We start from the raw sequence: 13,235 nt of genomic DNA on the forward strand, positions 1-13,235 counted from the left end.
AAAACAATATAAAAAAGCCAAAACATGCATTAATTTGAACACTCTGAATAACACACCCTTTAACTGCCCAGATTATAAATATGTACAATAAGCTAGGGTTTATTTATCTTTTAAAATTCAAATATATGTTAGTAAAAACATTCCATGCCTTATTTCCACACATTTTATTCACATGACAGATCTAAAAAATATTTAATGAAGCATAAGATCATTTGACAGGTATAAAAGGACAGTTGCTTGCTTTTATGGTAAAAAGGGCATTGTTATGGTGAAAATAACTTTCTTCAAAGAAAAGCTCCCCAAAAGATTATTTTGAATAATTCTGGAAAAATGCTATGGTGACGTTTTCTTCTGCAGTTTCTTGTACCATACAGGTGCCTCTTTATTTGTCTGTAAAATAAAGAATGTTTTAATTGTGAGATAGTGAAAGTCAGAAGAAAAACATGCAATCTACATGAAAGTCTCTTTCCTTCCTATGTATTTCATAGTGATAACTGAGTTCTTTACTTAAATGCAAATAAAAACCGGACCGTGCATTTAAGGTTATTACTAGATATCTGTATTAAAATCTCCCTATTTCTAGGTTAATAAAAGCAGATTATATAGTAAGAAGTAAATGATTTGTTTTAAAATAAAATGAAAACATGCATCAACTGTGCCATAAATAGGTTTCATTTGAAACAACATCATCTGACTTTCCCATTTGACAAGTGGATAGAACTTAGAAAAGAGATCTTAGGTGTGCCATAATTGACCAACGCTTTACACAGAACTATAGTTCTTAAAAAAATATAATTAAAAATAAAAGAATTCAGCAGTTTTCTGACAGTGTAGAAAGTATTTTAATCACAGAGAATTATCTGTGAGCAACACTGCCTTGACTTCATAATCCTATGGGCTACTGCTACACAGTCAGGGTTGCCTAACATTCTTGTGGCAAATTCAGTAGTTGTTTGTATAGAGAAATAAAACTAAAGAAGCGGAGGTGGAACAAGCTTTCAGCATTGGGTATAATCTCTTGTGTTAGTGAGTACTGCCTCTTTTGTCTGTTTTCCCTAAATTCATCCCTTTCCAGTTCCATTTTCTGTCTGGTCTCTATTCGTTCTTTCCTCCAAGACTTAATAACTATTCAATTTAAAAATTGACTTTATTCAGCTGGCCTGGTGGTGGGGGTTCTCATCACATTTTAATCTCCACCTTTCCCTCATTTTGAAGATTTCCGTTACAAAAATAAATCTGCTCTATTTGTGCAAGCTTTTAAAATTCTAGAAATTGAGCTAAATTGGCAGGATTTTCACAGGACTACTAACTTCTTTCCACATCTAAGAAGAAACCCTGCCATCTGCCCATTTTCTGTTCCCTACTCTAAAGTCTGAAAAGACTACAATTTTTCAAAGAGAAATTGGTCACAGTTTCTAAATGTAAAAGCATTTTTTCTACATTATTACACCATTTCTATATCCCTAAATAAAACACCACAGATTAAACACTGAAACCCTGGATCATCTACACAACCTACTTGTTAGTTCACATTTTGGCTTTGTTTTGGCTCACTGAATAGCTCTGTCAAAGACAAAGTTTGGGCAGTATGATTCTGCACTACCGACAGGATTGTGGATGAGACAACACTCGGTATGCCTGTGTTTAGTGTCGTAACACTATCCAGGCAAATTTTGAACCCTAAAATCCCCAAATGCCCTCACATCACGTCCAAGAGCTGCAACCATTTCCTATATTTTGTATTAGAAAAAACGTATCTGATGTGCTGCAATATAAACCTCACATTATTTAAGACACTGAGTTTTAAAGTGTCCACCAGGGAAAAAAAGAAAAGAAAAAAAAAATTATACAGATGTATATTTGGACCAAAATAGCATGTATGCTATGCAGTGTGGATACAACCAATCTACCCTAGTGAAAGGTAGCTTCAAGAAGTGTAAAGAAGAGTCATGATTTATTTTGTGATTCAGCATTGCAATTTGGCTGTCTTAAATTTATTAGTTCAGACACAGCCATAGTCAGAAACTTCTAAACCATTTTCATGAAGCTTTCAAATACTAGAGGCACTAAATCTGAAGCAGGCCACTTGAAATATTTAAATCCAAGCATTTACTTTCCCAAGAAACATAACAAAATTTTATAATATCTGGTATCCTTAGTAACAGAAGTTGTATCAATACTGGGCATACATTTTTATATATATATATTTAGATATATACACACACATTAATATACATATATACATAAATATAAGTATATATAAATACACCTATTTCCTCACTCCTGCTCCTCAATATATATGTACACACACACACAACTCATACATGATCAGGGCAGATTAAAAATTGTGCAGTCTGTGGATCCCTTTGGCTATTAAAATTTTGCTAACCACTCTTAATATTGTAATATTATAATGGATCTTTTTTTTTTTAAATCTAGTTTGCTGTGAACTTAAGAGGTAGAAACTACCAAATAGCTAAATAACATCATAAACTGTAATCTATCTCCTCAACATTGACCATTCCCATAAAGAGCTGCAAGTATTCAGCTGAATTAATTACACATCTCCTTGAAGTATGAAGCCACATTTTTCTTTTTAAGAAGTGAGGAGAATGATCAAAAAAGCTTATGGCACTTGCTCTTATCATAGTACTTACAAATAATGTTGGCTTAGGTGTAAATACATTTTCTTCTTCATGTTCTGGCAGCAGTTTTACTAGAGGGTTGGATTTGTTTTTTGCAGTCGCACTTCTTACATCAATATGAGACAGAGGTAAATTTTGTTCATAGCGTTTACCATGTAGACTAATTAGAATCTGTTTCATTGTGGCTAGTTCCTATAAAACCACAAAAGAACAATGTTAAGTTATTCAGTAAAATTGCATTTGAACCTATTAAATATTTATTTGTTAATACTAAATTTATAGTCACCAAACTAAATGTGTAAGTGGATCAGTAAATCTAATAAGCATGGACATATACTTGCCATTATTAATAAGATTACTAATTGGACACTAGTAAAAGTAAGAAAATAAAAATGGCACATAGGATTTATACAACTCAAATTTTGTATTGCTTAAAGGCTGTAAAAGAAAACACTTACTTTGTAACAAGGAACCCACTATCTATCTCTTTTAATTTAAGCTTCCATTTAATTTAAAAGAATTATTTTGAATTTGTTTTGTCAGGCCAAGGGAGTTTACAAATCTAACTTGAACAACTGTGACAAACTGTACTTTTGAGCAACAGGTCTTGCACAGAAGTCTTAGAAATACATTACTAGAAACATATATGTGTCTTTACATCCAGATCAGAAAAGAAAAATCAATGAAAAACCTTAAGAGGACCTACAGCAAAAATGGGATTAGAGTGAACAAGAAATTTTGTGAAAAATGAAAGTTCCAACATGGGAAAAGAAAACCAAGAGCATATAGAAATGCAGACTTTTTTGGATGTTCTAATAATTTGCTTTGTAAACAATTTGGATTAATTAAAAAAATAACCATTTCTTACTACTTAGGTGAACAAAACAGAAAAGGTACATTACAGTAAGAAAGAAAAAAGCATAATATTTTGTGAGACTTTATATGGACATCTTCTTTTGTGATCTTGCATCACCTAGTGCCTAACGTTCTCTCTCCCCACATGTAACGGATGTAATTACTATAAAATAAGTTACAGAATTTAAAGCATTATTTATTATTATTTATTGTACTATTATTATTAAGAGCATTCATTATTGCCGAACTAGAACAGCAAGGTCAGTAGAAAAGCCTTTCAAAATAAATTTTAAGACAATTTTACATTTTTTTAAATTATTAATGTTTTTGCTTGCTTTTTACAAATGCTGTTGTCTTCAATAAGCAATACTGTTGATGTACTAGCATTCTATATAATTAACATTCTATCTTTATAATTAACATTCTATCTTATCTCTCAACCAGAACAGGGTAACTCATATTTATAGCTCAGTGACAAACATTTGTTATATCTTACCTATTTCTTAATACTTGCCAGAAAATTACATTGATGCACGTTCTATTTTCATTGCACTATTAGTAACGAGTTAAAAAAACCCCTCAGCCTTTTAAAATATTCCTGCCTTATAACTTCTCTCTGTCCACTGCTGCCTTTAATACAAGTTAAAAAGTCAAAAGAATCATGTTGTTGCCTTTAAATTGTCCCACACTCAGTTATATGAATGGATGTTACACTCCAGAGACCAGCTTTATCGAGTGTACAAATTGTTCTTGTATCTCAGTCATTTAATATTAACTATTTGCATAATTCAGCCATGTGTGGTGGCATGTTGAAACAGCATGACTGCAGAGCAGCTGTTTAAAAGGACTGCATAGTTGATGCCAACATGTTTTTCAAAGTTGTAAACTCTGCAAAGATGTTGCCAAAGCGACACATAGACAGAATTTCTTGATGAAAATAACTCAAGCAAGTATACAGCAAATAAATACACCATCACAGGAGATTAAATTGTACATAAACAATGTTTTGACATTAACAAGTGCTGTTCCTATACTTGAACTGCCTTATTCTGTGGACCAAATAGTTGCACGTTTGAACAAGGCAAAACCCAAAAACTGTCACGCAGATTTATTTCAGAAACAGAGTTGAAACCTGTATGTGTAGGGTCAAATTCTCTTGTGTCAAGATCCACTTGGCAGTCTAAGGTCTCCTCTACTTCACAGAATCTGTCCTGCAGTTGACAGGCTTGTCTGTTTTCAGACTTGGAATAGGCTCTGGAGAGTCAGCTCTCAGACGAGCTTCCCCTGTGACAGGAGAATTCTCTAACGTGAAGCTATGGGAAGGAATGACAAGGGGTGGGGATGACAAATTAGCCCACAACGACTAAATTATTTTGGCATCACAGCCAAATTTATCACGAGAATTTAGCTGAAGTCGCCTTAATGTTTGTTCTAAAATCCATCTGCATTTAGTGAGAAAGACCTTAACAAACTTGGCAAAATAGCACAGGAAACACTGAATCCAATAGAATCATTGGTATGTGTACTGCTAAACAAGAAAAGAAAATTGGCCTGACACATTTGCAAGAGATTTGCTGTTTTCAACCAAGGAAATACTGAAAATAAAGTTCTGTCTTGAACTGCACTAATTTTACCAACCTCTTCAGATTTCTCTGCTCCTGAACACAATCTTAATTCTTAGCTTCCCTTTTAAATTCTAAACAGAGTCATCAACACTACCTGCTACTGTCAGCATGCTACCATGATTCAATAATATTCTCCAATCCTAAAAACTGGCAAGTTGGTCTAGAAAGCTAGCAAGGAAAAAACTGCTCTGCAGATTGTGCTTAGCAGAAATATGGGAACTTGTTCCAGTGTGAACAGGACCTTGAGAAAAAAGGGGAAAGTAGGTATAGGACTCAAAACGGATAGGAAAAATAATTTGTGCAGAAGGATGTGTATTAGTTTCAGGATAAGCTAAGTAAAGGAAGACGTAAAGAGAAATGGACGGTTAAAACTTTTATACATTTCTACCATGTCAAGTCCATGGTCCTATGTCCAGGCAGAGCTGTGCAAATTGTTTACTTACAGTATTCACTTCAGTTACTCACTGCACTGTAGAAACAGTGCTGCTAAAGCTCTGCATGTCCCAGTTTCTCCGTTGAGGTATTCAGTCCTTGCCATGCTGGCTCCTGGACATATAAGCAAGCCATGCTATCTATGCACAAGCTGTATGTTACTGTGTTGGGGCTTCCAGGTCTGAGCGCTTTGGCTTTGGAGAGCTAGACAGCAATCCTTCTTGGGAGGACTATGAGTACTAACACCTCTGAGTGGATTCACCCAGCTCCTCTCTGCACTGGCTTTACAGCTTTGGTCTCACTGTCCCAAACTTTGGGAAAACAAGCATCCACTTCCCACTTACACAATATTCTGTGGGATGTGGCGGTGCAAGTACATTGAAAACAATGCAGTTAGCAAGAAAAGGTGGGTTAAGATGAAACAAGGAAAGAATTAAAGTATGCAGCTGGCACAAAACCACTGTTTATGTACAGTGAGTGTCACCCACACAAACAAGTACCAGGGCTGCACTCTGCGTTGAAAGTCTGTCCACAGAAACCTGATGAATTTTTGTTAAGGATGCTAACCTACTCTGCCTACCAGCACAAATGCCAAAAAAACCAATGTCATGAGCTTTGTGACACATGAAAAGGGACTTAATTCAAGCTTTTAACACCTAAATTTCTGTGTCTAAACTTAAGTATCTACACATAAGCTAGGAATCTAATTTTCCATTACAGACAGCGTAGCTTGGAAAGTGATTCAGCTCCTTCAGAAGCAGACACTTATTGGTGTGTTGGCTGAATCGTTTTATAACAACACTAGCCATACTGACTAGGCTGCTATTGACTATAAAGCAAAGTAAGATGCTTACCTCGCTGCAGACACCTCCATTCAGATACTTAAATTTAGTTGTAGTAAGCTGAATCCATTTCTCACCTCATTCTCCTTATCACTTACTTTTCTCAGACTTCTACTTCACCTAAAACAACTTTCATCCTGAATAGCCGCTGTGCAAACGTAATTCCCCTTGCACACATATTTGAAGTATCGAATTGCTGCATTAAAAGAATTTTTAGAACAGGCATTCACACCACAGATCATCTACTCGTGTAAGTTTTCCTAAACATAAATATGTTCATACTTTAGAACAACCTAACATCCTTTATTCCACTTACCCGCATTAATTTACATTTAATGAAGATTACTTGAACTATAAAACAAACATTGAAACTTTTGCATACATAACCAGAAAGTATCTGGAATTCAAAATAAGTGATTAGAATGAATGGACTGAGAAAAATGGGAGCAATGTAGCAGGAGGTGAGATAAGGTAACATGTATTGCATTGTAAATAGTATCAGAAGAACTTGCTTGCTTATTTCCATTTTTTTTTGGTACTGTGATATCTAACAACCTTAGTTAAAAATAGCAAATGTAATTTTGTGTGCCAATACACAAACAGAGAAGGAGATATTTAGGTACAGACAAAGGATAGGCACTAATCTTTTCCATGATGTTCATTAATTAATGGGATTTTTCCCTAATTCTACCTTGTTAATTTAATAGGGTGAATGCTATCAGTGCTGTTGTGGTGGAACTCTTACAGTCTGCAAAAACTACATATCATACTAAAATCATCAAGCTTTAAAACAATGTTAAAGGAAACAAATGAAAGAAGTGTCAATCTTTTTTAAAAGGTAAAGTAAAAGAGGCAAAATAGTTGGATGCTATCTGCTCATAACACTCCTATTTCAGAAGAAACCGAGATACTTATGACAATGTTTAATCTTGAAACAAGTAAAAATAAGTTTATTTTATTTAAAATTGTTTTTACCTGTTTATTACAGATAATTGAAATAGTTCCTAGCAAAAAGGAGACTGAATAACAGTTTGGGGATATGAAGGATAAAATTTGATTCCTTCAACTAGCAATGCAACGAGGAGACAGACACAAGAAAATGCAAAAATAAGGCATGCAGCAATATAAAATATAAATGTATTTCGAGTTATAGATACTATGAGGGGTTCTCTATTAACATTGGTTTTGTTGTCCTTGATACATGCTCAAACGCACATGTACCAGAAATGCATCTTATATTTTCCTAATTCGGTACTACAAAGATGCAAAATTAGTTTAATATTAAATATTATAACAAAATCATAACTTACATAATCAAAACAAAATGAAAAAGAATTGCCTGATGGAAATTGTCTATGGAAAATGACTGAGGCATACAAAAATGCTTTTTTATCGAGTAAATAATTGATGAAGTATGTGAAAAAATTGCCTACATTAAGGACAAGATAGTAATTTCACTTCTTTTCAGTGGATTGTCAACAAGTATAAAGATTTTTCTTGTTACTGTCTCTGTTATGTAATTATAATCAAAGCAACAAAGAAGCTTGCAAAGGCATTTAACATTATATATGTGTATCTATAATGTACAATAAATATGTACATTTATATAAGCAGTTAAAATGATATATATAAATATATCATGCTCTGGAAGCAGATGCAAAATAACAGTCTCAAGAAAAAACAACTGGCTTACAGGAATCAATTACATAAATGTCAATTCTTATGTTCTTATGGCAGGGATGTCTTGCACCTTCAAATAATCTCCTTACAGTGATCTTAAAAAAAACCCAACACCTTTATGTAGATCAAACTGAACAGCTGGAAATGCTCAGTAGGAAGAGACATCTACTTTTCTACCCTGAAGATAATTCATTCTGATAGTAAATTTTATGTTTTTTCGTATCACTAAAATTGTCACAGAAGCCACCAACAAGTGCCGGGTCCATCTGGCTCCTTCCTCATGCAGTAAAGCCCATGGTAACTGCATGCAGACAAATATCCTCTAAAGGAAAAGTGACCCTTACAATAGCACATACAGTTAACTGAACCTTTACTGCGACAAATGGTATTCTACTTTTAGCTTTAGAATTTGTGATTGCAAACTTCACCTTGGATTATAACTCCATTTTGAAGCAGAGAACTTGTTTTGCAGAAGCTGAACAAGAAATTTCTGTCCTAGAAAATGTATCAGGTTCTGGCAGAACCACTGAATTTTCATGACTGACAAGTGTTTCCAGAGAAGAAAACAATATAAATTCCCAATAAAAGAATGGAAACACAGAAAAGGCACTAAAACCTGTGGTCTTTAAACAAGAAAACCAATTTCACTAACAAAACCAGAAAAATCAGCTGAAGGAAGGATAAAAACAGAGGTTTGCCTCCCTCAAAGATGCTGACCAAAACTTAAGGTCTCTCAGAATTTGTGAGTCAAGCACTAAGATGATGACTTCAGATGCAGGTCCCCACCCCTAGTCTGTAAGTCTTCTGTACTGTTAAAGCAAAGCATGTATGTTCAGGACTTCCTTTGGAAAGCTTGTATTCCTCACTTTAACTGCCATATGGTCCCCATGTGGTTAAATTATAACTCAAAATAAAAATATGTATCCAGTCTGGAGGAATCAGAGATTACAGCACTGTCTTTAGGTCCAAAGAACAGTTTGACAGTCCCCCTTTCATAAAGGGGACTGGACAAAAAATTGCTTCACAAGAGACTTAGTGCACTACAGCTTGAGTCCAGAGCTGGGACTCTTCTCAATATGTGAGCCAAATAGTAGGTTTGAGTTTAGCACTCTGGTGGCTATTCTGGCTATAACTACTTCTAAAATAACAACAACAATAAAAACAATAGCTGTAACAGAACATGCAAGCGAGGGAACGCAGCCATAATGCGATGAAAAACATGTTCGTGCCAAGTCAATGCAATCTGTCTTCACATCCACATATCCTCCCATTTAGGCAGCTATTGTAGTCTTCAAACAACAAGTCAGCACAGGGAAAAGCAGAGTTCAGAAAATGAGGTTATGGCTACGTTAAACAACTCTGACTTGAGAAACCTAAATCAGCATTTAAGACTGCTATATCCATTTAGTAGTGTTTTGTAAAGAGCACATTTCAGAAATGATTTCTTAGTCTCACAAGAACTAGAAGTTCATGTTCAACATACAAATGTTCTTGGGAGAACTCAGAAAAGAAATAATTTATACTCCCTATAACTCCTTCTTGAGAGAAAGTGATCTCAATCTAGAAAAGGGTAGGGCAGGGTGGTTCAGAAGGAACTGTCTTCATAGTTGTCTGTCTCAGGGTGTTCAGTGGGATCCAGCTTGATGGGCATATAAGGTGATGGTAGAGAAAATACTAAGGATGTTGTCCTCTATGAAGTCTGTGCATTTTCTTAATTGGAATCTTCTTAGATTCCTACTGTCATTTTCTGTGAAAGTAAAGCTGTGTTAAAATAAAATTGTATCATTTAACAGCTGATATTAAGATGGAGAGGGATCTTTGTGAGAATTCTGGTTGCTGTTCAGATTTGGAACATGTGACCAGATACTTGGTTGGACTTCCTCACATTGACCTTTAGATATCTTCAGTAATAATATTTAAACCTAGGCAAACTAGCTTGTCTGATTCTTCTATATAGCTGTCAGAAATTCACGTTACAAACTTGAGAAGTGGGCCCTTGTGAATCTCCTGAGGGTCAACAAGGCCAAGTGCAGGGTACTGCACCTGGGTCAGGGCAACACCTGGTATCAATACAGGATGGGGGTGAAGGAACTGAGAGCAGACCTGCTGAGGACTTGAGGAACTGCTGGATGAAAAGCTGGACATGAGTCGAGAATGTGAGCTTGCAGCCCAGCAGGCCAACCGTATCCTGGGCTGCATAACAAGAAGCGTGGCCAGCAGGTCGAGGAAGGTGAAACGCCACCTGGAGTACTGTGTCCAGCTTTGAAGTCCTCAGCACAGGAAACATGTGGACCTGTTCGAGTGGGTCCAGAGGAGGGCCACAGAAATGATCAGAGGGATGGAACACCTCTCCTATAAGGACAGGCTGAGAGAGTTGGGGTTATTCAGCCTGCAGAAGAGAAGGCTCCAGGGAGACCTACTTGTGGCCTTTCAACGCTTAAATGGGGCTTATAAGAAAGATGGGGACAAAATATTTAGCAGGGCCTGCTGTGATAGGACAAGGGGTAATGTTTTTTAACTAAAAGAGAGTCAATTTCGATTAGATATAAGGAAGAAATTTTTTACAATGAGGGTGGTGAACGCTGGCACAGGTTGCCCAGAGTAGCGGTAGATGCCCCATCCCTGGAACCATTCAAGGTCAGGTTGGACGGGGCTCTGAGCAACCTGATCTAGTGGAAGATGTCCCTGCTCATTGCAGGAGGGTTTGACTAGATGACCTTTAAAGGTACCTTCCAACCCAAACTATTCTATGATTCTACAATTAATTTTGCTGATTTTTGATGAGGATAAGGTAAATCACACCATAATAGTGCCTGTTTTTCTTTTCTGACTACAAACCCCTAGACAATTTTCAGATGTAGACATCTACACTACAGATTTTTAAAATTTGGCAAACTCATTCTCTGCTACTTTTTCACTTGTCTTGATAAAGGATTTTTCAGATCATCTTTATACTGGTAATAGTCTTTAATATCATTGGAGTTCACCAGTTAAAAATGGAGGTAAACAAATGGAGCCTTCTGTACAAATTGCTGACATAGAACATCAAGTCACTAATGTATTTCTGGAGAACAACAGACCAGAGGACTGAAATTTAACCTGGTTCCTCCACCTTTCAACATATAGCAATGACTTGCATACAGCACTCTGAAGAAAAGTTTGAGTATGGTACTCTAACTTTGGAGTGTACTTAGAGAAAGGAGACATATATGTGTCATTATCAAGGAATTAGATTCTCAAGCAAAAGTAGTACCTTGAATGTCTCCTCTTTAGAAGTACTGACAATTCACACAAAGAATTATTTTAGAACTGTTCTTCACGGGGTTTATTTCTGCCAAACAGCTAGAGACACATTGCAGAAGGGCTCTAGCCTATAACCTGGAATGAACTATTTGCCTCCCTTTTTTGTCTGAAAGTGGAAAAAAGACCAACACTATTAGCACAGAATTAACAACACTGTACATTAATATTAATGATGACAAAGTGTGAAATAGTAGAAAGACATTACAGAAGCTCCATTTTGACATGACAGCAAAATGAAGCAACTGGTAAATCAGTCCATTCCACTATTTATGACTGCAGATGGATAGGATACAGTGGCACAAATGGTACAAATTCAGCTTCAGTGGAATGCTTTGGGATTGCGCCTATCAGGATTAGAACCTGCATGCAAAACAGAGCTCAAAGAAGATTTTAACATCCACCTATGCAATTAAGAAAATATCACAAGTCATGCTTTAATCCCTCATTTAAGGCAGGGTGTATTTGACATAGTTGCATCCTCAATTGCAGTTGTACTGGAAATATCAGAAGTCAGCAAGAATTCTGGTATGAGAGTTGCACACATGGTCATCTTAGACACACGGATACACACCGTAAAGCTGGAAACTGGAAGACACTATGAAATGTCCTGATCAAACAAACGAACCTGATAACTGGATGATGGAAAGATGCCAGACCATATGCAGGATGTTGATGGCTTCTCCTCACTACACTTAATTCATGAGTTCTCTATACCTCAGTGCATATAAAACCTTAAAATGAACTGACAGATCTGTTACTATATGGATCTACAAACTACTTCCAGTTTTATAAGGTGAATGCATTAGAACTGTGGCAACAATAAAATGGCCTGGTCATTGCAGTGAATGGCTGCTGTCTTTTTAGATACAGAAAAACCTCTGCCTATTTCAGCTGTACCTTGAAATTTGTTCTTAACAGTTAAATCTTTCTAACTTCTTAAGAAAAATAGGAAATAATTTGCCTCATAATTCAGAACTTGCATGTCAAATTCTGAAAGGCTTTTTCACTTTTTTTTATTGAAAATCAGAAATATATTTCCAATTATAACTAGGACTAAATCCCCAAACAGTTTTTAATCTGAGCTGTTGTGACACTCATTTACTTAAAGTCAAGTTTAATAAAAAGTACGCTTTCTTCAGTAAGTTCTACTTACAGGAAAGAGATGCTAAAAATGCTAATATGTCAAAACAGCCTTATTTGCATAAATGATTATGTAGAAGTTCTTGTATTTTCTGAGAGGGTTACATTTTAGTTTGGTTCTCCCTGTCTTTGGTATTTCTTACAGAGTATTTAAATTCACTTTCCACTTGGTAGTATTCAAATGCTACCATAAAGTGAACAAAAGTAAAAATTTTACACAGCTGGATAACAGCAGAAAGTGATAGAAATATTCATAGCCAATACAGGAAAAAATAATATAACAAAACATCAGTTAAATGTTCAAAAATTCTGAACAATTTCAGATTGTTCAACAGCCAACAATTAATTCTTTAAATGTTTACCACTTTAACTGATTCTGGCTCTCTCAAAACCATGTAATTTAAAATGCACATGCCAATTCCATCCCATATTCCATAAATAAGTTGCATTTTGCCTATGAAACTTTCTATTTTTGAGAGCAAAAAATGTATTTATATTTGACTTATTAATTGACATCACTGAACCCTGCGTTATCGTGGTTTCTAAGACTCTAAAAAAACCCCAAAATTGTTGAGTACAAATCACCATTTAGCACACAATTGTTTAGTGTATGCCACTACAAAAGGGAAGGTAATTCTTTAAAAAATATATATGTACACTAGTAAGACCTTCCGAATAATACAGCTACAAGAAAACAATGTATGTACCCAGCT

General features: G+C 35.5%; 1 protein-coding gene across 1 annotated transcript in view; it reads right to left on the reverse strand.

Moving 5' to 3' along the window:
* Window positions 1–231: 231 nt before the first annotated feature.
* The window catches only part of PIBF1 (progesterone immunomodulatory binding factor 1), a gene marked incomplete at its 5' end in the record, with an annotated part of 123,902 nt that continues 110,898 nt past the window's right edge, over window positions 232–13,235 (reverse strand). Inside the window, 2 exons of the mRNA XM_082494717.1 lie at window positions 232–390; window positions 2,658–2,837. Of these exons, the coding sequence (XP_082350843.1) occupies window positions 334–390; window positions 2,658–2,837 (237 nt within the window). The 3' untranslated portion in view covers window positions 232–333. The remainder of the gene's footprint in view (window positions 391–2,657; window positions 2,838–13,235) is intronic.

The sequence above is a fragment of the Vanellus vanellus genome, assembly GCF_965231255.1.
Source record: "Vanellus vanellus genome assembly, chromosome: 1".
Taxonomy (NCBI): domain Eukaryota; kingdom Metazoa; phylum Chordata; class Aves; order Charadriiformes; family Charadriidae; genus Vanellus; species Vanellus vanellus.